This window comes from Rosa rugosa, chromosome 3 (assembly GCF_958449725.1).
Source record: "Rosa rugosa chromosome 3, drRosRugo1.1, whole genome shotgun sequence".
Taxonomy (NCBI): domain Eukaryota; kingdom Viridiplantae; phylum Streptophyta; class Magnoliopsida; order Rosales; family Rosaceae; genus Rosa; species Rosa rugosa.
In genome coordinates this window covers 13871571-13893021 of record NC_084822.1, presented here as the reverse complement: position 1 = coordinate 13893021, position 21451 = coordinate 13871571, and the positions used below count along the sequence as shown (strand labels likewise).

Genomic DNA, 21451 nt, shown 5'->3' with positions numbered 1-21451 from the left:
CTTTCGGGCATTGGTTCAGCTATTCCAAAGATTTTTTGAAATCGAATTCTGAAATGTGTGATGATGTATCGATGGAAATAACAAACAAAAGAAATTTAATCTAAATATTAAAAATGCAAACAATGATAGTCACTCAACTTCTTTCTGCAACTCCAAAATAAATACGACCAGGTAAGAAAGAAGAAATGTTGGTGGAGCAATGCTCACTTAAGTACACTTACCTCAACTCTAGCCTAGACATCGTAAGCACTTTGGATGAGCCTATTTGAAGAAAAGTTAAGACCAAAGGTCACTAACAAAACTATGGCAAATGTCATTATAATAATTGTTATGCCTCGTACCTAAACTTACCTACTTACTAGTCATTAAGACGGTAAATAATTAAGAATCTTACTTTTTTTTACCTTCATTTCGACTATTTAGCGGACTAAGAGTTGACTTTTTTTTTTCAGCTCAGTATTCAAGGAAACTTACTTCTGGAAAGTTGTAGAAGACGTTAAACCGAGTTCGTAGACACGTGGCATGGTAAAATCAGAGTTCATACGCAAAAGTTATGATCTAAAAACCTCGATTTACTATTTCAGAAAATTACTATAAATAATAGCAAGTGAGAAAGGGGAAACTTTCTATTTTTGGATAAAACCCTAGTAGAACTCTCTCTCTCATTTACATGGATTTTCAACCCAACCCGAATGCAAACCAGGAATGATCTCCGCCGTCCGGCCACCTGACGGCGAGCCACCGGTTAGGTTTAGAGCCTCTTCCTCCTCTTGAGGCCTGTGGCGGCGATTTGGCTCAATTTGCACCAAAGAAGGAGTTTCAAAGCAATTTCAACTAGGCAACTCGAACAGGCCAACCTGGCCAGAACTTCCAATTCCAGCTACCTCTGGCGACGCCACCACTTGGGTTTTGAAGCCCATGCTCCGCTGATCATCCCAATACAAGCCTTATAACTAGATTTGATCGGAGAAGCGAGAATCGAAGCATTGAAGAAATCGGACCTCGTTTGCTTTTGAGGTAAATTATGGCCAAATGGTTTCAATTCTGCCTTTGTTGTAGTTTTAAAAATGGTTGGGGTCGTTGTAATGAACAAATTGGCATAGGTATTGTGACCCAATTCAAGGTCGGAAGTGGCGGCGCGTAAAACGCACCGCAACCACTTGTTAAGCTTGGATAAGTATGTGTCTTGTTAAGATTGCAGCGGATGGTAAAGAATGATGGATAAAAATAAGAAAATAAAATAACAATTTGTTAAATTTACAGTGCACAAGCTCTCAAGAATCTGCACTAGTTTTGGGTTTTGTTTGTTAGGAATTGATGAGAATTGAATCAAGAAAGGTAAGTTCTAGTTAGACTCAGTTGAACTTTCTAATTGGACATGATTTATGTTGGAGTTTATTCATTTCAAGAATATAATATTTTCTCTTGAGAATGTTTGGTTTTTTTATGAATAATTAAATCGTAATGGGTGCTATACGTATGGTGTATTGGCATGATTGCTGTGCCTTTACTGATGCACTACATATTCAGACTCTTTCCTCTATGTTTTTTTTTTTTTTTTTTTTGTTACAAGACTCTTTCTTATATATATGTTTTCCAATAGTTATTCAAAATTGCACTAGACACTAGGCGCTATTATTGAGCAAGGTGAGAGAGGAGGCACTCTAGCCATTGACCATGGTCTGTACCTTCAGATCGCCACATTTTTTCTTAAAATTGATAGTCTGATAAAATGATAACAGACAGTGCGGAAGATATGACCCTGCCAACAATTTTGAGTTCTAAAAAGCAGTTCAAGCAAGTTTTAGGTATTGGGAAATGCCAAGACAGCAAACTAATTTCTAGATTGGGATGTGTTAGATCCTGTATTAGAAACTAAAGAGTCAGCACCAAAACAGAAAAGTCGTCTCAGTTGGAAACTTCGAGCTCATAACTAGTTTAACCATGAGCTAGGCACATAAATTGAACTTCGGATATGTGGAGTCTGGTTCAGTTCATAGTAAATCAACCTGAGCTACTTTCAAACTGTTTATAAAGACAAAAAGATGTAGAAAACATCAACCAAAGTATCAACCTGTACAGTATCAAATCGCACAGTATTAATATTAATGAAATTACTTGGCATGTGTAGAGGTTCATACAATGGTTAACATTGAGCAATAGTAAACATTTTTCAAATACTCAAATGCATATTAAAGTTTTGAAGTTGTCAAAAGCTAGCTAGCGTTTGCTTTTTGGTGTGAAAAATGAAACTGAAGATCATCAAAAGGGTCCAGCTTTCTTAAAGGATAGAAACTTTATTTACAATTATCTGTTTATGATTTGAACACTGCAGAAGTACAAATCTACATTTTCCAAAAGACTGAATACTTTCAAATGGATTACAGTTTCTGCATTAAACCAATAGGAGAATGAGCTATGTGCATATAAGAATCACAAGGAGGGAAGTAACCAGAGATTGAAAAGAGATGAAGCCAACGAGAGAAACCATGTCATGAAAGCCATAGCAGCAGATATCTTGTACCTGCTGCAAAACTTTGGAGGGCAATATGGACCACCTGCGTGGAGCAGGACGTCCACAACACTAGCTGTTGAGCATGCTGCACCCAGAGTAAGAATTGATAGGATCTGTGAAGAAATATGTTGAATCAATGACACAAGTAGTTATCATGAATTGCTTTACATGGATGTATATGTACCTATATCAGAATGGTGTTTATTCTTACCCAATCTCCTACAACAATGATCAGCAGTATTCCAGGCTGACGAAGGGGACATTTAACAAGAACAGAGTAACCATCAACCATTGCCAATGTGAAACTCCATGGTATAACCAGACCCATGACTGTGACCAGGTAGCTGTCATGTGAAAATAGTAGGGGGAATATTCAACATAGTGCACGAGGGCAACAAAACAACAGATCATATCCCACATTCTTATTAGTTTGCATTAAAGGTTCCTTTAACTACTGAAGGTTGTATATTGCTTTACATTGTCTAAATAAAAACTGAAATTGAGTTGAACAATGTTCCACAGTTATTGACCAATTTTGGTTGTCCTGCATTTTTTCTGATTGTAGAAATTCTCCAACCAGACTTGATAGTTCAATCTGTATTCTCAATTTTTAATTTTCCAGCATTAGCCAGTTCATACACTAAATAATTACTTGTGTATATACGAAAACTACTATTGGACTACGGGAATATTCATGTTGGACATGAAATCCTAACACAAGCAAGATTGATCAAACAAGAACTAGGAAAAGAAGCAGTTCCAAACTACAGCTCCCCATTGCAGTCAGTTTGAGCCTAAATATTGTAGCTTTAATACGAATACACTATAGCTGAACAAGAATCAATCTATTTGCCGCAGTTAAATCCATAGAATTAAGTTTCATTATTGTACCACAACTGTAAGCAACTTTGATTCTGCATTCATGAGAAAACTTTAACCAACCCAAATGAAAGAATACAACCAGTTTGCTTTAACTATTAAAGCCAGTCAGGGTCTACTGACTAAAGGAGCAAAGGGAATTCAATCATACCTATCTAATTTCCAGTTTGAATTATAAAACCAAGTTAGACCGCAGAATAAGTAACTTCAATTTCACATTAATAGAACAAAATCAATCATTCAAAGCTCCAGAGATCTACAGCTTTTGGCTCCACCATTTCCAACCAAACCCCAAATCTAAAACTCCAACAAGTAGAAACCCAATACAGAATGAGGCAAGTCAGTATGAGATAATTTAAAAAAATACCAGAAAGCAGTGTAGCTGTAGAACTCAACCCCCAAAGACATGAAGAGAAGTGAAGCAGAGGAAAAAATAGCCTGACCCAATCTCAAAGAGAAGCTGGCACTGGTTCCCACTGAGCCAGGTACCTCATGATCCATGGCTCTGTTGCATGTCTTCTACAACTTCCACTCTTTCTGGGTTTGCCTTTTCCCTTTTGAAGGTTCATCTTAACCCTTCAGTTCTCAACAATCTCATCCCCAAACTTGTCATCAACACTAGTTTTTTGAACTATACACAACTCTATCACCAATTACAGATAAAACCCACAATTCCTAAGATCTGTGTAACTGTGTTTCTATCCTGAATCCTCGAGCAAAGGAAAGAGAAGATTGTTTAGGGGGTTCTGGAAAACTTGAGGGTTGGCCTTCATGCAATTTGGAGTCGTGAAAAGCGCTTGCTTGGTATTAAAGGCTGATTTGGAAAATGATGATGTTGCTTTAATTATGATGGGATTTGACACTTGGCCTCTGCTTTGTTTTTGCTGGCAAGGTGTCAATGGATGAAACTGATTGGAGACACAGTTGGGGCTACACAGATTAAGCACTCTGCTTCTAACCTCCTTTTATACCCTGTAGTTTTTGTCCATTACTGTTTTAAGAAATTGATTTTTATGGAGGCTTACATGTATAGGAACAGAAACTGTTTATCAAAATTAATGTTGGACATTGATAATTCAAGTCTGGCTGCCATGTAAAGCTTTTTCAAGAAATTGACCACCATGGACCAGTGTAACTGTGTAAGTGTGATATCATGAGATATGCATTTCCACTAAACGAGAGTGATATTGACTTCTTAACTCGTTCATAAATACTTAACTTTGATATCGATTGTTGAGCATTAAATTTTCAATTTAACTATTCAAGTTATGTAACCGGTACGAGATTTTTAAAAAAAAAATTACTCAACATTAGTGGTATGTTCTAATTTTTACGACATCCGACAATAAATGTAGGATTACCAAATAAAAAATAAAAAAGTAGGGATGAAATGTATGAATTTTTCTCGTCTCATTTCCATTGTGATCTTATATGAATACTCAATAGTAGTCAATACTTGGTTGCCTTTTTGGGTTCATTAATAATTTTGGTTTTTTCTTAATCTTTTGAGTGGGGGCAACGTGAGGGTGGGGCTGCTGGGTTGGCTTTATCAAGTATACTTTACAGAAGAGATTAGACATGAAACAAACCATTTATATTTATAAAAATGAGATTTATAAGGGTTGGATCACTTGCACCGTCGGTGCATAGAATAATTTCCATGTAAAAATAATGCATAAATGACCACAAGAAGAGAACAAAGGTAGAGCAAAGGTAAGCCATTGCTTTACAAGGAGGGTTCTGGGTTTGACACGTGTCATACCATTAGATAGTCCCTAGTTAGTGGGAATTAACAGGTGGTGAAACCAGAAATGGCCAATGACTTGGTTTGGGTGTTGAACTATTGCATACGAATTTTTGCGGATGATGTTGAGGATGCATAATCCTATTCTGTGTTAAGATGCTTAGGGCATCTTCAATTGCAAGTTGCTTAGTAAAAGTTTGAACATTTTAGTCGACATATATATTCTTAGAATTGCGATAGTTATTCCGCTCATTTCATCGAGATAAATATCATTTTTAATTGGTAAAATAAAACTTTGCTGATTCAGTTTTAGATTGCAGAAACTATGTTTTATATTTAAAACTTTAGATGCAACCGTAGCAAAATTAAAAAAAAGGCACTTGGCAAAGTTACATGCACACACAAACATGGATTTAAAGTATGCGACTTTTCAGTCACAAATTTTCTATAGTCTACACATAAAACTCACAGTTCATGTGACAACTGAGGTTATATTTTCCAAGACCAGTGGTTAGAGCACCCACTACCTAAGATCCAGATCATGGGTTCGAGTCACATGAGGGTAGGAGTGAAATCCTTTTATCCTCTTTAAATACCAAAAAAAAAAAATGAGGTTGTATTTTCCAAGACTAGCCTCATAACCACTACAACAAAAAGTCTTTTTAGCGACCAAGTTTTTTGCGAGAAATTTATTTTCCTCAGTAAATGTCACTTTTTACGAGGAATATTTTGATTCCTCACTAAATGTCATTAGATTTTCAGCGAGAAACATATTTTCCTCACTATACACCACTTTCTACGACGAAGATTTCGGTTCATCACTAAAAGTTACCATAGTTTGGTCTCCAAAATCATCATGTTATTAGCGAGGAAATATGAGACTTGGGTGAGGAATTTTTTCATCGCGAAAACGATATTCAACGAAGAAATAATGATTTTGTCGTTATTAGTTTGGCAGAAAATTATGTAAAACCCGCCAAATTCAATGGCGACAAAACTATGGTTTCTTCGCTAAAAGTTCGTGTTTTATGAGGAACTATTTCCTCGTCAAAAGAAGCAATAGGCGAGGAAATAACGATTTCGTCGTCATTTGTTTGGCGGAAAATTATATAAAACCCGCCAGATTCAATGGCGACAAAAATATGGTTTCCTCGCTAAAAGTTTGTGTTTTACGAGGAACTATTTCCTCATTAAAAGAAGCAATTAGCGAGGAAATAATGATTTCGTCGTTATTTGTTTGGTGGAAAATTATGTAAAACCCGCCAAATTCAATGGCGACAAAAAGTATGGTTTCGTCGCTAAAAGTCTGTGTTTTACGAGGAACTATTTTCTCGCCAAAAGAAGCAATTAGCGAGGAAATAACGATTTCGTCGTTATTTTTTTGGAGGAAAATTATGTAAAACCAGCCAAACTCAATGGCGACAAAAGTACGGTTTCCTCGCTAAAAGTCTGTGTTTTACGAGGAACTATTTACTCGTCAAAAGAAGCAATTAGCGAGGAAATAACGATTTTGTCGTTGTTAGTTTGGCGAAAAATTATGTAAAATCCGCCAAATTCAATGGTGACAAAAATATGATTTCCTCGCTAAAAGTCTGTGTGTTTACAAAGTACTCTGCATGTATAAAAGTTTTTTTTTTTTGAGAAAAAAAAAGACAAAAAAAATAGTTATTGCAGAAAAGATTAGGAGAGAAAAGTTGGTTGTGGGATCTTTTCTATTTAATTTTCTTAATAAAAATAGTTTTTGTAATTATCATAATTGCCCTCCTAATTTAATTAATTTTCAAATCTTCTAAGGTTATTTCTGTCCAGAGGTCGAGTCCTGACAATTATCATTTTTCAGATTTTTTTCAAAATATTTTAAAATAAATACAATAGTCGTAATTCTTTAAACAACACTTTCTCTTCTGAATGTCTCAATTGACTCTTGCACCTGACCTCTCTATAATCAGAGGACTACTAGGAATGATTGCTTGGTTAGTTAATTTAATTCAAGTTCATCTCTATACTACTTGAATGTATATGTATACGTGTACATAAATATATATCCACACACACACACACAAATAGATAGAGGGCCCTTCAACTAAGGGATTTTTTTTTTTTTTACCATTTTAAGGGATTGCTTATTAGACTCACTTTTTTTTATCACATTTCGACATCTCGACCGTTCAGTTTTTAGGCCCTTCTAGTGAGCGATCCCTTAAAAAAGCCAAAAAAGAAATCTCTCACTAGAAGGGATATATATATATATATATATATATATATATATATATATATATATATATATATATATATATGACTTATATTCTCGATCCGTTTCTTTGTCATTAATCTTGCGTCCACTTTGTATACATGACATCTTCACATGTTAAGAAATTGCATATGGGACCATTATGATTTGAAGATCCAAACTGATTTATTTTTAGGACACCTCATATTTCATTAAGGTGTTGACCTTGGAAGAAATAACTAATCGAACACACTTTGTTCAGTATTAACCGTTATTATCATCATGATCATAAATAGTTAATTGGTTCCCGATTGAGTTTAAATTTTGCATAGATGATCAATGAGTGGTGTCTTACAAGTCGAATGGTTTGGATTGTAGAAATATGATTGCATAGGGGGTCGTACTCTAGACGCTACACACTATGCAATTTAATTTTGACAATCTAACCCTTCAAACTTTAGATCTTTATACATAGATTGTCTATGAAAAATATTTAGATCTTCATACATAGATTGTATATGCAAAACCTTTTTCAAAATAATCATTTAGTTAGCCATTATCATAACATTAGCCTTAAAACCTAACCCCTAATCCCTAAACTCTAAACCCTAAACCCTAATCCCTAATCCCTAAACCCTAAATCTAAACTTTATATTGTTGAGGTAAGAAAAAGAATTAGAGAAGGCGGGTTTCGAAAACATAAAAATAAAAAGCGGGACTTGAATGCGGCAATATAACAACAAAAATGCGCCCAAAGATAAAAATAAAAAATCAGTCAGAAGAGTAACACGACAAAAAAACCCTAAAGAACAGAAGAAATGGGTCTGAGTGCTCGGCTGGGGTTTGGGGGCAAACTGAAAAACTGGACTGCATGGGTGATCAATAGGCTTCCTGATGGCGATCGGGGAGATCTCAATCAACCAAAACAGAGGCTTCCTTCAATTTTTCGTTGGGTTTGCTCTATCACTGGAGAACCGATCTGGTATTGAGAGTTTGGCTTCACTTCAGTCCCTCCCTTCAGGTATGTCTGTAACTTCAACTGTTTTATTAGGTTCTCTATACAGTATAACAGCCAATTCAATCTTACAGACAAGGATAAAGATATGAAGGCTTGAAGGGTTGTGACGGGGCGTTGTTGTTGGTCGACGACGAAGCGGTTGGCAGTGTTGATCATGGCGTCGATTACGATACACCCTACACCATACGCTCATGACTCTCCTGGGGTTTAAAGATTGCTCCTCCTTTTTGGGTTTTTGATTAACAGCAAAAAGGTGGGTACTTGCTCTGTTCTTGTGCTTTAATGGCTTTCGAATCAAGTGGGCTTTGGATTGTCTGGTTTGCGGCTTATGGCAATGTTGAGTTGTGAGTGAGAAAGAGAGAAGTGTTTGGTGAATTGTAATTGGGTTGGAGTTTTTTGTCTCTTTTTGTCTTTGTTTTTCGTCTTGAATTGAAATAGGGAGGGAGGCAAAGATATGCCTCGATTCAATTAGCTGCAGTTTTGCCTATAACATTTACCAAACATGGCTTCAGTAATTGCCACCAAATCTTGCCTCGATTCAATTAGCCAGGTACGTCCCTTTCTCGATGAGCTTTCAATTCAGTTCAATGATGTTTATGTTCTGTATTTCAATACCAAATAATACTGGTTTTCTTTTCTTTTCTGTGTATGGATATGTGATCAATGGATGTATGACGCTGCAAGTTAATAATTTCGTCAGGCTTTCAGTAAGTACCAACTTTTGCTACTGAAAATTTAATATTTGCCTGTTTACTTTGCAAGATTAGGGTCGGAGCATGAATTTTACGGTGTTAAGTGCAAGTGTTGTTTGAATCATTGTGTGTTTTTGGATTGATTCTCTCTGTGACAGGTTCCTTCATAATGACAAGCTCTGGACATTGCTAACACATTAGCCAATTCCACTTTACAATGCTTTGTTTTTGTTTATTTTAACTCCATAGAGTAATTTGTGGGGGTCTAAAACTCCTTCTAACAAGGATAATAGAGTAAAGAAGTACTAAAAGGTCCTAGTTCTCAGATTACATTAATACATAAAAACAAATTTCAAAAACAGCCTTTTTGATCCACCATATGGAGTATAACGCACTCTTTTGCTATTGAAAGTTTCGATAGCTAATCTCATGACCTTCTTAATCATTAGGTAGGGAGTTTTAGCACCTGCAAGACCATATATGCTTTTATTAAATTTGGTAGGTTTACTGCCATAACTTGAACTCTTTCATATTTATGTGAAATTATGTAATTTTGCTTTATGTTTTGGTGCTTCTTTTTCTGAGTTTGATTTCCTTTTACTTTTTATGTTTAAAAGATACATTCATACAGAGAACCAAGAAATTGTACCAGGACACTTGTACTCAGCGGACTATTTCAAAGTTGAATAATGAACTCTATGAAGTCCACCAAATAATGACTTGCAATGTTCAGGAAGTTCTTGGCGTCGGTGAAAAGTTGGACTGTAAGTTTTCTGTTTGCTTCTAAAGGGAAGGTTTTGGCTTCTGTATAAGTGATAAAATAGCTCCCAAATTTGAATTTTGTAGAGGTCAACCAAATGTCTAATCGTTTAACATCAAAGTCTCGTGCATATGCAGATAAGGCGAGAGACTTGAATCAACAGGTTAGTGTTACAGATTAGTCTTATTTGATTTGTATATGATACAAAGTAGTCTATACCATTTCCTTGGTGACATCAAAATTATAGATTGGAATTGCTCTGGATCGTTATGTTTAATTAATATGATTCCCATGGTACTTGTATGAACAATGTTGCATGCAAGCTCTCCAGTACTATACTGTTTGTTTCAATACCAAATCATTTGTACGGTTTTAGTGTTTTATGGTGGCATACTGGTAGATGAGGCATTACATGACAGTGGAATTTTCTTTATCTACTGAAACAACCTTCTGTGCTTGTGGGGGTTCACAATATTTATCACTTGTGCCTGATGGTGGTGATGTATGCTTTTGCTATTGCTAAGCTTATTTAGGGTTGTCTTTATTTATTATTGCTCTTCTTTAATTTCTGCAGCTTTCTTGTTTTTTGTACAATTTAGTCTCTTTCATAGCTGTATTTGTTTCAATGAGGAAAATTTCTCCAATCTGCTATGAGCACTTCAGAGTGAGATGTTTTTGTCAAGCATTTGGGTCATATGTATAGTTCATATGGAGTCGTATGTGTGGCTAAAATTTAATTCATCTTCACATCTTAATTGCAGGCTCTGATCCGTAAGTGGGCTCCTGTTGCCATGCTCTGCAGGTGCTAAAGCTCTCTACAAAATCTCTAAAAGAGGACTTTCATTTCTAGTGACTAGTTCCAAGTGCAAGGGAAGAAGAGATTCCAAGATTTAGGGAAGTGATCAGGAGGATGCCAAAAACAAAATTGAGGAGGATCCCTAAACTCTTTTGAATTAGTATATAGTATTGATATAACTACTTTGAATTAGTACTTATTGTAAGGGAATACTTTGAGTTATTACTTTTAATTTTAGTATATATTTCTTTTGTCTACTCATCTTATTTCTCGCCATAACCAAACAATTGCAATAAAAATGAATTTTCTCATTATGGACAAGAGAACCTACAATGACAAAAGTAAAGTTCCTCGTCATTGAGTACAATTAGGGAGGAATGGTTTCCTCGCTATAAGCATACACAGTACAAGGGAAATAAAATTTCCTCGTTGAAGATAGCTTATAGCGAGGAAAAACTTCATCACCCAAAGCTATCTATCTATAACGACGAAAATATTTTTGTTCCAAAAAGTGTATTTAAATTTTTTATTATTTATAATTTCTATATTATTACTTATCATTAGCGAGGAAATAATAGTTTAGCGATAAAATCTATTTCATCGGGAAATATATTTAACATTGGCCCTCAAAATTTTTCAGTGAGGAAAAAGTATGAGTTTTGGCGAGAAAAAAAGTTCTAGCTAAAGTATAATGGCGAGAAAAAAGTATTTTCATCGAGAAAAGAGTTTGGCGAGGAAATAGTAGTTTCCTCGTAGAAACTTTTCTTGACGAGCCTACTACGAGGAACTGACGACCAAAATATTTTCCTCGTCAAAACACTATGGCGAGGAAATCTCGATTTTCAGCGAGGAAGTTGTTCCTCGCAAATTAGCTTTTCTGTTGTAGTGAACCTTGCAATGCATGTCTTGTTATCGAACAATGAACTTTTCAATTTTTTCGTATATATGTTTTTTCTGTTTTTTATTTTTATTTTTCCATTATGCCCCTTTGGATAATTTTATTTAAGTTCTTATCATCTTACTTAAAATGACATTTTACAATAAAAAAGTGAATTCATTTATAGTAGTAGAGATAGAATATTTTATTGCACTCTTCCATGGGAGATGGCTTAAACCACAACTACCGTATATTGAAATTTAGAGCACCAGCATGCACTTGCGCTAACATGAATAGACTGCTGAATAACATCAAGTACACTTTTTGGTTTAAGAAAAGATTGACTACAAAAATGAAATGCTAAAATCACCTAATAGATGTTCGGCCAATTGCACTAGTAGTGCAAAGAAGAATTTTGCATCCTCCATTTGAAGAAATCATATTAATGGTGAATGAGATGTTTAACTAACGAGTAACGACCAAGTGGAAAAAGAAGGGCTCAACCTATTTTTAGGGCGGAGTGACCCCAAATAATAATGGTGGCCTTTGTTGAAAACCAGCCCCTTGTTTTTGGGGTACCTTAGGCTTCATTCTTTGCCCAACATTGTTCTCAATTTGGTCCTTTTATCAATTATGGCACTCATTGTAATCAGATATTTGGTAAGAGTGGTTTTTCCCCAGTACGTCTGACCTTGGATATATATGGAGTGAAAGAAGCAACACTCACAACACTATCAAGTTATCATATACAGCACATTCCTACTGCAATTTCAAAGCTCCATCCACCACGCAGGAACAGATGCTGCCCTCTGGAAACCAGAGAACAAGCACTCATTCACCTGGCTGAACCCCTTCTAGGCAGGTAATAAACTTATTCATTCACCAAAACAAACACAACAGATATTAGGCAGATTTGGATGTTTACATGCCACATGTAACGATGAAGCATGATAGTTCATTTCATTTCCAGTCATAACCAGAAGCCAAATTGGCTTTTGGCTGCAGAATCCTCAAACCACAAACGAAATCAAGATTATCAAAATAAATGGGCACCATCCACCATATAAATTGTATGTGACCCTTGCATTAAAGTTGACCAAGCCAAACTATGTTTTATATTTAAAACTTTAGATGCAACCGTAGCAAAATTAAAAAGAAGGCACTTGGCAAAGTTACATGCACACACAAACATGGATTTAAAGTATGCGACTTTTCAGTCACAAATTTTTTCTAGTCTACACATAAAACTCACAGTTCATGTGACAACTGAGGTTGTATTTTCCAAGACTAGCCTCATACCCTTGCAATGCATGTCTTGTTATCGAAAAATGAACTTTTCAATTTTTTCATATATATGTTTTTTCTGCTTTTTATTTTTATTTTTCCATTATACCCCTTTGGATAATTTTATTTTAAGTTCTTATCATCTTACTTAAAATGACGTTTTACACTAAAAAAGTGAATTCATTTATAGTAGTAGAGATTGAATATTTTATTGCACTCTTCCATGGGAGATGGCTTAAAAACCACAACTACCATATATTGAAATTCAGAGCACCAACAATCCAACATGCACTTGCACCAACATGAATAGACGGCTGAATAACATCAAGTACACTTTTAGTTTAAGAAAAAGTTGACTGCAAACATCAAATGCTAAAATCACCTAATAGATGTTCGGCAAAAATTGACTATTAGTGCAAAGAAGAATTTTGCATCCTCCATTTGAAGAAATCATATTAATGGTGAATGAGATGTTTAACTAACGAGTAACGACCAACTGGAAAAAGAAGGGGCTCAACCTATTTTTAGGGCGGAGTGACCCCAAATAATAATGGTGGCCTTTGTTGAAAACCAGCCCGTTGTTTTTGGGGTACCTTCCTCGGGCTTCATTCTTTGCCCAACATTGTTCTCAATTTGGTCCTCTTATCAATTACAGCACTCACTGTAATCAGATATTTGGTAAGAGTGGTTTTTCCCCGGTACCTCTGACCTTGGATATGGAGTGAAAGAAGCAACACTCACAACACTATTAAGTTACCATATACAGCACATTTCTACTACAATTTCAAAGCTCCATCCACCACGCAGGAACGGATGCTGCCCTATGGAAACCAGAGAACAAGCACTCATTCACCTGGCTGAACCCCTTCTAGGCAGGTAATAAACTTATTCATTCACCAAAACAAACACAACAGATATTAGGCAGATTTGGATGTTTATATGCCACATGTAACGATGAAGCATGATAGTTCATTTCATTTCCAGTCATAACCAGACGCCAAATTGGCTTTTGGCTGCAGACTCCTCAAACCACAAACGAAATCAAGATTATCAAAATAAATGGGCACCATCCACCATATAAATTGTAAGTCACCCTTGCATTAAAGTTGACCAAGCCAAAAGTATATTAAACATCATACAATAAACAAGTATCTCCCATAATATGAAAAGCTATAGCAACATAACCTAATACTGGTCTCATAAATTTTCCAGGACAAAACGTCAAAAAGAAACTAGGTCAAAGTTCTGAACAATTCATCTTCCTCTGAAGTCAGTTCCTCTACTCCCATACTCGCACTGCACTATCAAAAGAGAAAAGCATGAGGAATGTATTACAGATAAGAGATAAACCAACAATTAGTTAAAGAAGAGCATATCCCGTAACACGCTATTTCATCAAGTGAGTCTCGTATCGAGATTGAAATTGTTGTGATCGTCATTAAATAATGAACAAACAGAAATTAGTAATTCGCTTTTCTTGAGAGAAGATTGACAAAAACAACCACTTTTGTACAGGCATACAACCAAAACTCGAACACAGCCAACTTAATTTCTCAAGAACTAGTTTAGAGTAGCATCACTTTTCTTAAAAATAGCACGCCCATAACACATGTACAGGCATACAGCCACCATCACCATACTAGCATTAATCTTACATCTATAAAAAGTAGCCAGACAAAAGTCAATGCAAAGATAAATTGCACACTCATGCTTCATGTCATGCAATTATGATTAGCCAGGTGATTCAGATCAGGAAAAGGATTAACCAAGCTACAACTGTAATGTTGGTGTATTGGATGATTTAACCAATATACAATGAAAAGTTGAAAACTCTATAAGGCGTGTGCAAGTTCATTTCCATCATATCAAATCTGATACTAACTACAAAAATCCAATCCCAACATCTGACATAGTTACGCTTCCAATCCTGATCTGTCTATAAACTCTTGGTTCCAATCCAAGCTACCCTGTTTGGCAATCCTAATCTTCTTCTTGAAGGAGAGACTTGATAAACACCAGGCTTAATTTTCTTTGAAATGAATGAGAAAACAAATGCACAAACAAAGAGAGAAGACAACACAACTCAAAAAATGTCAAAAAGCATCTAATTTAGTAATAAAAACCAATAAAACAAAATGACAAAAAAAAAAGATTGTCAAATTTATTTGTTCATGAGAAACAATTCTCCCATGAAGGGGAAAGCCAGTGTGCTAAAAACAAGTTACTACTTCCACAGCAAGTGATACAAGAATCAATAAAATAAGTAATAACCCAAGATAGTTTTTTATGAAATTGACATACATTGACATCCATTCACCATTTGTCTATCACCAAAAGCAAAGAGTCTCAAAAGTTCAAATTCTGAATCCATAATGAATATGCAATTATGCATCACGTTAATTTTGGAATCATTACAGTATATATCTGCAGATTAAAACTTATATACTATGAATTTAAGTGGCAATATGCGTCAAAGCATTGAAGGCAAAAATAGCCTTCTTATCAAACCAACCACTATAGCCCTCTCCCTCTCTTATTTTAAAAGTTCAGACAGTGTTCTCATCTTCATAATTTAAGATTATTTCTAATCCAACTTCAGAACATATGCATATGCCTATACTGACTCATCCGAAAAAGAACTCTACAAATCAGAAAAAAATAAACAAAACAAAACCTACCAAATTCTTTACATCCTAGAAAAAAAAAAAAATATTCAACGCTGGCAGATAAACCACTTCACCATCTGAACCTCAATAATAAAAAAACTTCTGCTTCTCTCACCCCAAGTAACCAAAACAACCAGTAGAACCAATCTGATACAACAAGAACCTATCTATCCATAGACAATGTCCCAAGTACAGTGAACTAGTTTCAATAATAAACACAACCAATTGCCGAAAAGAGTAAAAGTCCCACTCTGCCAGGCTCAAGCATCATCAAAACAATACCGAGCACATTAATCCCTTTCCCCTTACTCCAACCTATATCCAAAGCACCGTTATTCCTTTCACCATCTTCTCTTTAGTACCATATCAACATACCCAATAAAAACCCCTAAACAATTTAATCTGCCAAACACGCCTTTCATCTTAAAAACTAAACAACCTTGAATTTCAATTACCCGTTCAATTCACAAATTTCTAAGCACTAACATCAATACAACTTCCACCAAATAGAACTTAACAGAGAAAAGTAAATAAGAGTAAATAAGATCTGGTTAATTATTACCTCACAGTAAGAACGAGGAAGCGGATCAAATCGCGAGCTTGAGCTCCTCCTTCTCGCCACAAAGAGCGTGAAGAAGGTAAGGAGTGACTCGGATCGCGACGACCCAAGCTCCGAACAAGCCGACGTGGACCTTGAGCTGCTTCAGAGCCTCCTTCTTGTCGGGCTTCTTCATAAACATGCCTGGAAACATTTTGATTGCTCTGAAAGTTGTTGATCGGAGAGTGACGATGGGAACTTAAAAACCCTAGTTCTGTTGCTCCGCCAATTTGTATTGGGGTTTATCGGTTTGGAGGAGGAGTTAATAGGGTACCGGGACACGTGCGGTCAGTGCAACTCTACACGTTTGAGGATACATTATTATTTTCATTTTTTTATAGAATCTTTTTCATTTTTAAACAAGATACTTCTCAATAACAAAAAATGACAGAGCAAAGTAAATAAGAGTAAATAATTTTTATTGTTTACAAGTGATATAACCATAATTTTTATTGTTAATCAAGATGATCAATGTACAGATAAGGTGTCTCTTAGTAGGTCGGACATTTTTATTTAATATGAAAAAACAATATTACACAATGACTTGCCCTAGTGAGGTCGTAAGAAAGAAACACCGCTAAACGCAATACCACTCTACCTATTAAGTGAAGCTTAGGAGGGAGTAAACTAATCAGAAACTGACAATAAAATTTTTCCTCAGAATCTAGTAGTAGACTCGCTAACAGCCTCAGACTAATAATCCCTACAATTCCTCGCGGGTATTGATCCCATAAAAAGTACAAAGGTAGGCACCGAAACGAAAGCCGTTCCGGATCCCAAATAGGTGTCTTAGCGAGGCTCCACTATATATCAAACATCTATTATCTTTATTATAACTTTCTCAATATTTCTTTCACTCATATTTTTTATGAGGCAAATATGGTTGTTGACCATTTTGCAAGTGTAGGTCATTGTCTCAAAATAGTACTGGTGTAATTAGTTTTCTTCTTTTGTCATTTTCGTTGTTATACTTTGATCGAGGTATGTTAAATGATCTCAAGAAAATCTGCTTTTTGATGTGATTTGCTTTTCAAAAAGAAAATTAAGAGTACCTTTTTTTTTTTGAAAGGAGAGCACATTTTTTTATATATATGTTTTATGTTGCTAATCACCCAACCTAGTCGGTTAGTACTTTTCTTCAAAATGGTACATGAGAGAAGCTTGACATTTTAGTTAATAAATTTGACAGTTTATGTAATAAAGGTTGGGCTCGAAACTTCTCAACTACAAAAAAGAGACTTAAGCAATCGGACCAAATTCTACTTTAGGAGGTGTAATATTTATGTTGAGATTTATTTTTCGAATTGTAAGAAACTAAATTCATACCCTAGTGGTACAATTTATAATGTTTACATACCATGAGTTGGAGTTGAAACCGCTCACTAACAAAAGTGAAACTTATGCAACTAGACCAAATTCCAATGGATGGGTAATATGGATGTTGAAATTTCTTTATCAAATTGTAACAAACTATACCCTAATGGTACAATATCTCATGTTTTTATCATTTATTTATTTAATTTGTTGCGGATCTCTCAGGCAGCAGCAGTTTGCGATTTTCAATGGGGCCTTATGTGAATCAAAAAATGGTACATTGCTAAATTAAGTGATGATATTATTTTCTTAACTCAATGTTGAGGGTTATTTTGTGAAGGAAACTATCACAAAGCCCTTCTTGAACCACTACTAGAATTATGTTAATAGACATTACATAATTTAAATCGGTTAGACTTGCACACGATGTAAAAAATCAAGCTAACATCGTTTTCGAAAGAAACTAGTTTAAATGTGAATCATTAACATCGGTTCCTAAAATGACCGGTGTTAAAAGTTTCGTTTGAAAATTTGTGGGAACCTGATTTTAGTGAAAGCGCTGAGTGTTTTAAGTGAATTGAGGAAGCGGGTACTAAAACTTAAAACTTTCACAATTAGACAAAAATAGCGCCCGATCCCAAAACTGGAACAGATCGAAACCCTAAGCTCACTAGCTCAGTCTCAAGCTCCTCCTAAACTCGAGCTCCTCATCTTCCTCGTCACTCAAAGTCGCCACCATTGTTACCCTCATTGCCTCCTTCATCTACCTCCTTGGCTTCTTCGGCATCGACTTCGTCCAGTCCTTTATCTCACGAGCCTCCACTACGACGACGCCTGGGACGACGACGCCATTGCGTCTTACTTTCTCGAATTGAAGCTCGGCAACTGCAAGAGAGCGGCGGCGATTCAGCGCGAGTGGCTTCTCATCGCAGCTTCTCATCTCCGATCGGTGTATGAATTTCTAAACCCAGCCCCTCTTTTTCTTTTTCGCCCTTCGATGTTTTCAATTGTTGAAGTATGATTGTTTTTGTTTAGAGTTTGTGGGTGGCTTCAAGAACGGTGAATTTGTGGAGAAAGTCAAGTCCATCTTGGGTATGTTCTCTCTTGCTTCCTTCCAATCTTTGTACCAATTGAAATTGTGAGCTATGCAATTTTGGTTTTAATTGCTTTATTCTCTGATTTGTATGGTCATCTTGAGCTTGGACTGTGATTTTGTTATGCTTTTAAGATTGGACGGTCTGGAGTTGACTGGAGAGGAAAAGAGTTTGGAGTTAATTGCGAGTAGTAAACTGCAAAAGTGAACAAGATTTATTGAGCTGCAAACCCCATAAACTGGAATTGAATGAGTTTCTATTTTTTTAGGATTGCTTGATTAAACTTTCAGTTCATTCTGTTTTGTGTTCATTCTGGTTCATTTTGTTTCTTGGAATGAAATCACAGTTGCTACTTTGATTCTTTGGGAAATATGTGATACTATATGGTCTATGAGGCTATAATATTACAAACTATGTTGTTTTCTTTCTTTGATAAGCAATTAAGCTTTAAAAGGTACCCTTCATTGCCTGTTTTGATCATTCTGTTCACAATTGTGGTTGGATTAGTGTGGTATGAGTAATTAATAGCTCTATTATCTGTTTCTCTCTTTTGCAGTTTAGTACTTGCTGTTTACCTTTAATCTTGAATTGTTTCTCTCTATACTCATATGAAATAATCTAAGAATTGATAGGCACGTGGGAGTTTTAGATTTTTGCATCTATCTGTAAATTTGAAAATTGGTTTCTGAAAATCAATCTTCTTGTTTGGTCCTCAGATTTTCTTCTTGGTCTACTCAATTTAGTGAGTTCTCCAAAATCAAGCTTTGCGCATAAGCCCTTTTTGCAGCTCTCTAAACAATACCAATATCAATGGCTGCTTCTGTGACTGGTAAGAAAGATTAAATCCATAAACCTTTATTATTATTATTATTTTGGGTTACTTACAACTAGGTAATGGGTTCTGAAATCTTTGTACTTGGGATCATATTAGCTCTATTGGGTTCTAGTTGAGTTTTATAACTTTCCAAGCAAAGTCAATTTTGCACAGTAATGTTGTTATTTGCTTTGTATATGGTTTAAGTGCACATCATCCTTTTCAGGTTTAATGAGTGATGGTCTAAGAGAATAGTCCCTTTCCCATGTGTGTTTGTTTTAATGATTTGTGCACTCATTTTTCAGGTTTATGTTTTGTTGTGGGTAGCATCTAACATTGGAAGCATCTTAAACTTCCTAACTATTGCCTTGTTGGTAAGCTCTTTACTCGTCAATGTTTCTTTGTAAGTGCAATAAGTGTGCAAGAGTGTGACTTATGGTGCAACACTAGTTTAGCAGATTGAAATACTACTATTCTGCATGGTCTAATAATAAATCGAATCATATAATAGATATGGTCCGCCGTGTATTTTGTAGCAATCATTTTGTTATAATGAATAAATATGCTCAGTAATATATTGAGAAATACTTGAATTAAAAGGATGAACTGAAATCACTTGTACTTTTCTTTCTTTTTTTCCATAATCTGATGTTGTTGTAGTAAAGTCCTATTCAAATTTAATATTGCAATAATCTGATGTTGCTTATCTCAATAAATTGTAAGATACTAAGTTGCTTGGAAGGAGCAGCAGGTTAAGAGTGGGTCTTCAAGGCGAAACTAGTGTTTAATAGTGAAATCCAACTGTTCAGGTTAGCAATCCAACTCTTCTGCCCTTTGGTTTGTCTATGAACTGTGTGAAGTGTTTAGCTAATTTTCAGTTGATGATTTGTGTATGAAGTGTTTGAAGTGATGATTTTGAGTCTTTAGTTTGTGCATGAACTGTATGGCAAGTTGATAATTAGTCTTGAATTTGTATATGAAGTGTTAAAAATGATGACTTTCAGTTTTTGGTTTGCTATCCAGTTTTGACTGGTTAAATTAATTTAATTTTTCATGATGTTTCAGCAATGGATAAATCTTGGATTAATGAAGATAGGGATACTTTAAAGTACCAATTGGGTGTTGAGAATTTTTTTATTTTTGCTTAAGAAAATGCTAGTAACCGTAAAAGAATTCTTTGCCCTTGTTCAAGATGCGTAAACTTCAAAAAAAAGTCGATTAGGGTCATTAGGGGCCATTTGTATGATTATGTTATGCGATACATGAAAGAGATTATATAGGATGAGACACTTTCATTCCCAACCAAGGTATATGCATTATATTTCAAAGAACATTTTGGTTTAATTAAATATTAGCTTGTTTACCCAATCATTGTGACTTATATGTTGTTTATACATTTCTAGTGGACAGTAAAGACGCGGAAATCATATAGCCAAAACCAGATTGACAAGGTGCGCATTGAAATGGCAGATTATATACAGAGTTTAATGTAGGACTTTTGACTACCAAGATGATTTTTGAGTAAGGCTAGTTTTTGCTTTGAAGCAAAGTTTGGTGTAGAACTTTTGTAGATTGTTGCTCATATGTTTCTAGGCTAGTCTCTATAGGTTTTGGGGTTTTGTTTTGTGACATATGTTGAATTATGAATTTGGAAAGAAAATTAATGGAAAGCCCCAATTTTTGGATGACTATGAAATGCATTTCTTTTCCCAACAGCAGCTAGATGCAAACATATCACATCATGCTTGTCAAAATGAAATGAAGTATATAAAAGCATAACAAAACAGTAATGCCAAGGAAAACGAAGTCAGTTGAGAGATTAGAAATCAGTATAAAAATGAAAATCGATGTTTTATGATTATCAATATATCGAATTGTGTCCACAGAACCAATGTACTCAAAACCTGTGCACAACGATTTTACAAAACAAAAGCGATGTCTACAATGAAACTGAAGGGTTTTCTGGTTTCCTGGAGATATTAGGATCATTGCTGATTAGGTTCTAATTTCAGTTTGAATAAGTCCCTAGTCTTTAGGAAGTTGTTCACAACTTTGACACTTTCTTTAGGGATTTCTGTTTTGACTCTTTAATAAGTACCACGTTTCTGTTGGCGTGGGCAGTTTTCTAGCTATTCTGTTTGTTCATGTAAGGCTATATAATAGCCACTGT

The 21451-nt window shown here is 35.3% G+C and overlaps 3 protein-coding genes and 1 long non-coding RNA gene across 10 annotated transcripts; 2 read left to right on the top strand and 2 right to left on the bottom strand.

The window, feature by feature from the left end:
* Positions 1 to 2259: 2259 nt before the first annotated feature.
* Positions 2260 to 4337, bottom strand: LOC133738210 (CASP-like protein 5C1). The gene is made up of 3 exons (XM_062165675.1): positions 3762 to 4337; positions 2727 to 2859; positions 2260 to 2628 (listed from the first exon to the last, which is right to left on the bottom strand). Exons 1-3 carry the CDS (start codon positions 3893 to 3895, stop codon positions 2434 to 2436), a joined length of 462 nt encoding a protein of 153 aa, XP_062021659.1. The 5' UTR covers positions 3896 to 4337; the 3' UTR covers positions 2260 to 2433.
* A 3778-nt stretch (positions 4338 to 8115) lies between these two features.
* LOC133741404 (25.3 kDa vesicle transport protein SEC22-1-like) lies at positions 8116 to 10891 on the top strand. Of its 6 annotated transcripts, none has more exons than XM_062169313.1 (6): positions 8116 to 8389; positions 8470 to 9093; positions 9528 to 9576; positions 9696 to 9842; positions 9976 to 10001; positions 10600 to 10891. In XM_062169313.1, the coding sequence occupies exons 2-6, from the start codon at positions 8953 to 8955 to the stop codon at positions 10645 to 10647; spliced, it is 411 nt and encodes a 136-aa protein (XP_062025297.1). In that variant the 5' UTR covers positions 8116 to 8389; positions 8470 to 8952; the 3' UTR covers positions 10648 to 10891. The 6 variants fall into 6 exon arrangements, 2 of the variants coding, with proteins under 2 accessions (XP_062025297.1, XP_062025296.1); XM_062169312.1 differs by having other exon boundaries at positions 8124 to 8389; positions 8458 to 9093; XR_009861886.1 differs by having other exon boundaries at positions 8124 to 8389; positions 8458 to 9093; positions 9528 to 9842; positions 9925 to 10001.
* A 2980-nt stretch (positions 10892 to 13871) lies between these two features.
* LOC133740257 (mitochondrial import receptor subunit TOM6 homolog) lies at positions 13872 to 16311 on the bottom strand. Of its 2 annotated transcripts, none has more exons than XM_062168186.1 (2): positions 16024 to 16311; positions 13872 to 14096 (listed from the first exon to the last, which is right to left on the bottom strand). In XM_062168186.1, exon 1 carries the CDS (start codon positions 16211 to 16213, stop codon positions 16049 to 16051), a length of 165 nt encoding a protein of 54 aa, XP_062024170.1. In that variant the 5' UTR covers positions 16214 to 16311; the 3' UTR covers positions 13872 to 14096; positions 16024 to 16048. The 2 variants fall into 2 exon arrangements, with proteins under 2 accessions (XP_062024170.1, XP_062024169.1); XM_062168185.1 differs by having other exon boundaries at positions 13872 to 14091; positions 16024 to 16308.
* A 1539-nt stretch (positions 16312 to 17850) lies between these two features.
* On the top strand, positions 17851 to 20992 carry LOC133740259 (uncharacterized). The gene is made up of 6 exons (XR_009861091.1): positions 17851 to 18324; positions 18409 to 18465; positions 19184 to 19296; positions 19587 to 19655; positions 20005 to 20090; positions 20685 to 20992. It is a non-coding gene; the product is annotated as an uncharacterized LOC133740259 (long non-coding RNA).
* The last annotated feature ends 459 nt before the right edge of the window (positions 20993 to 21451 follow it).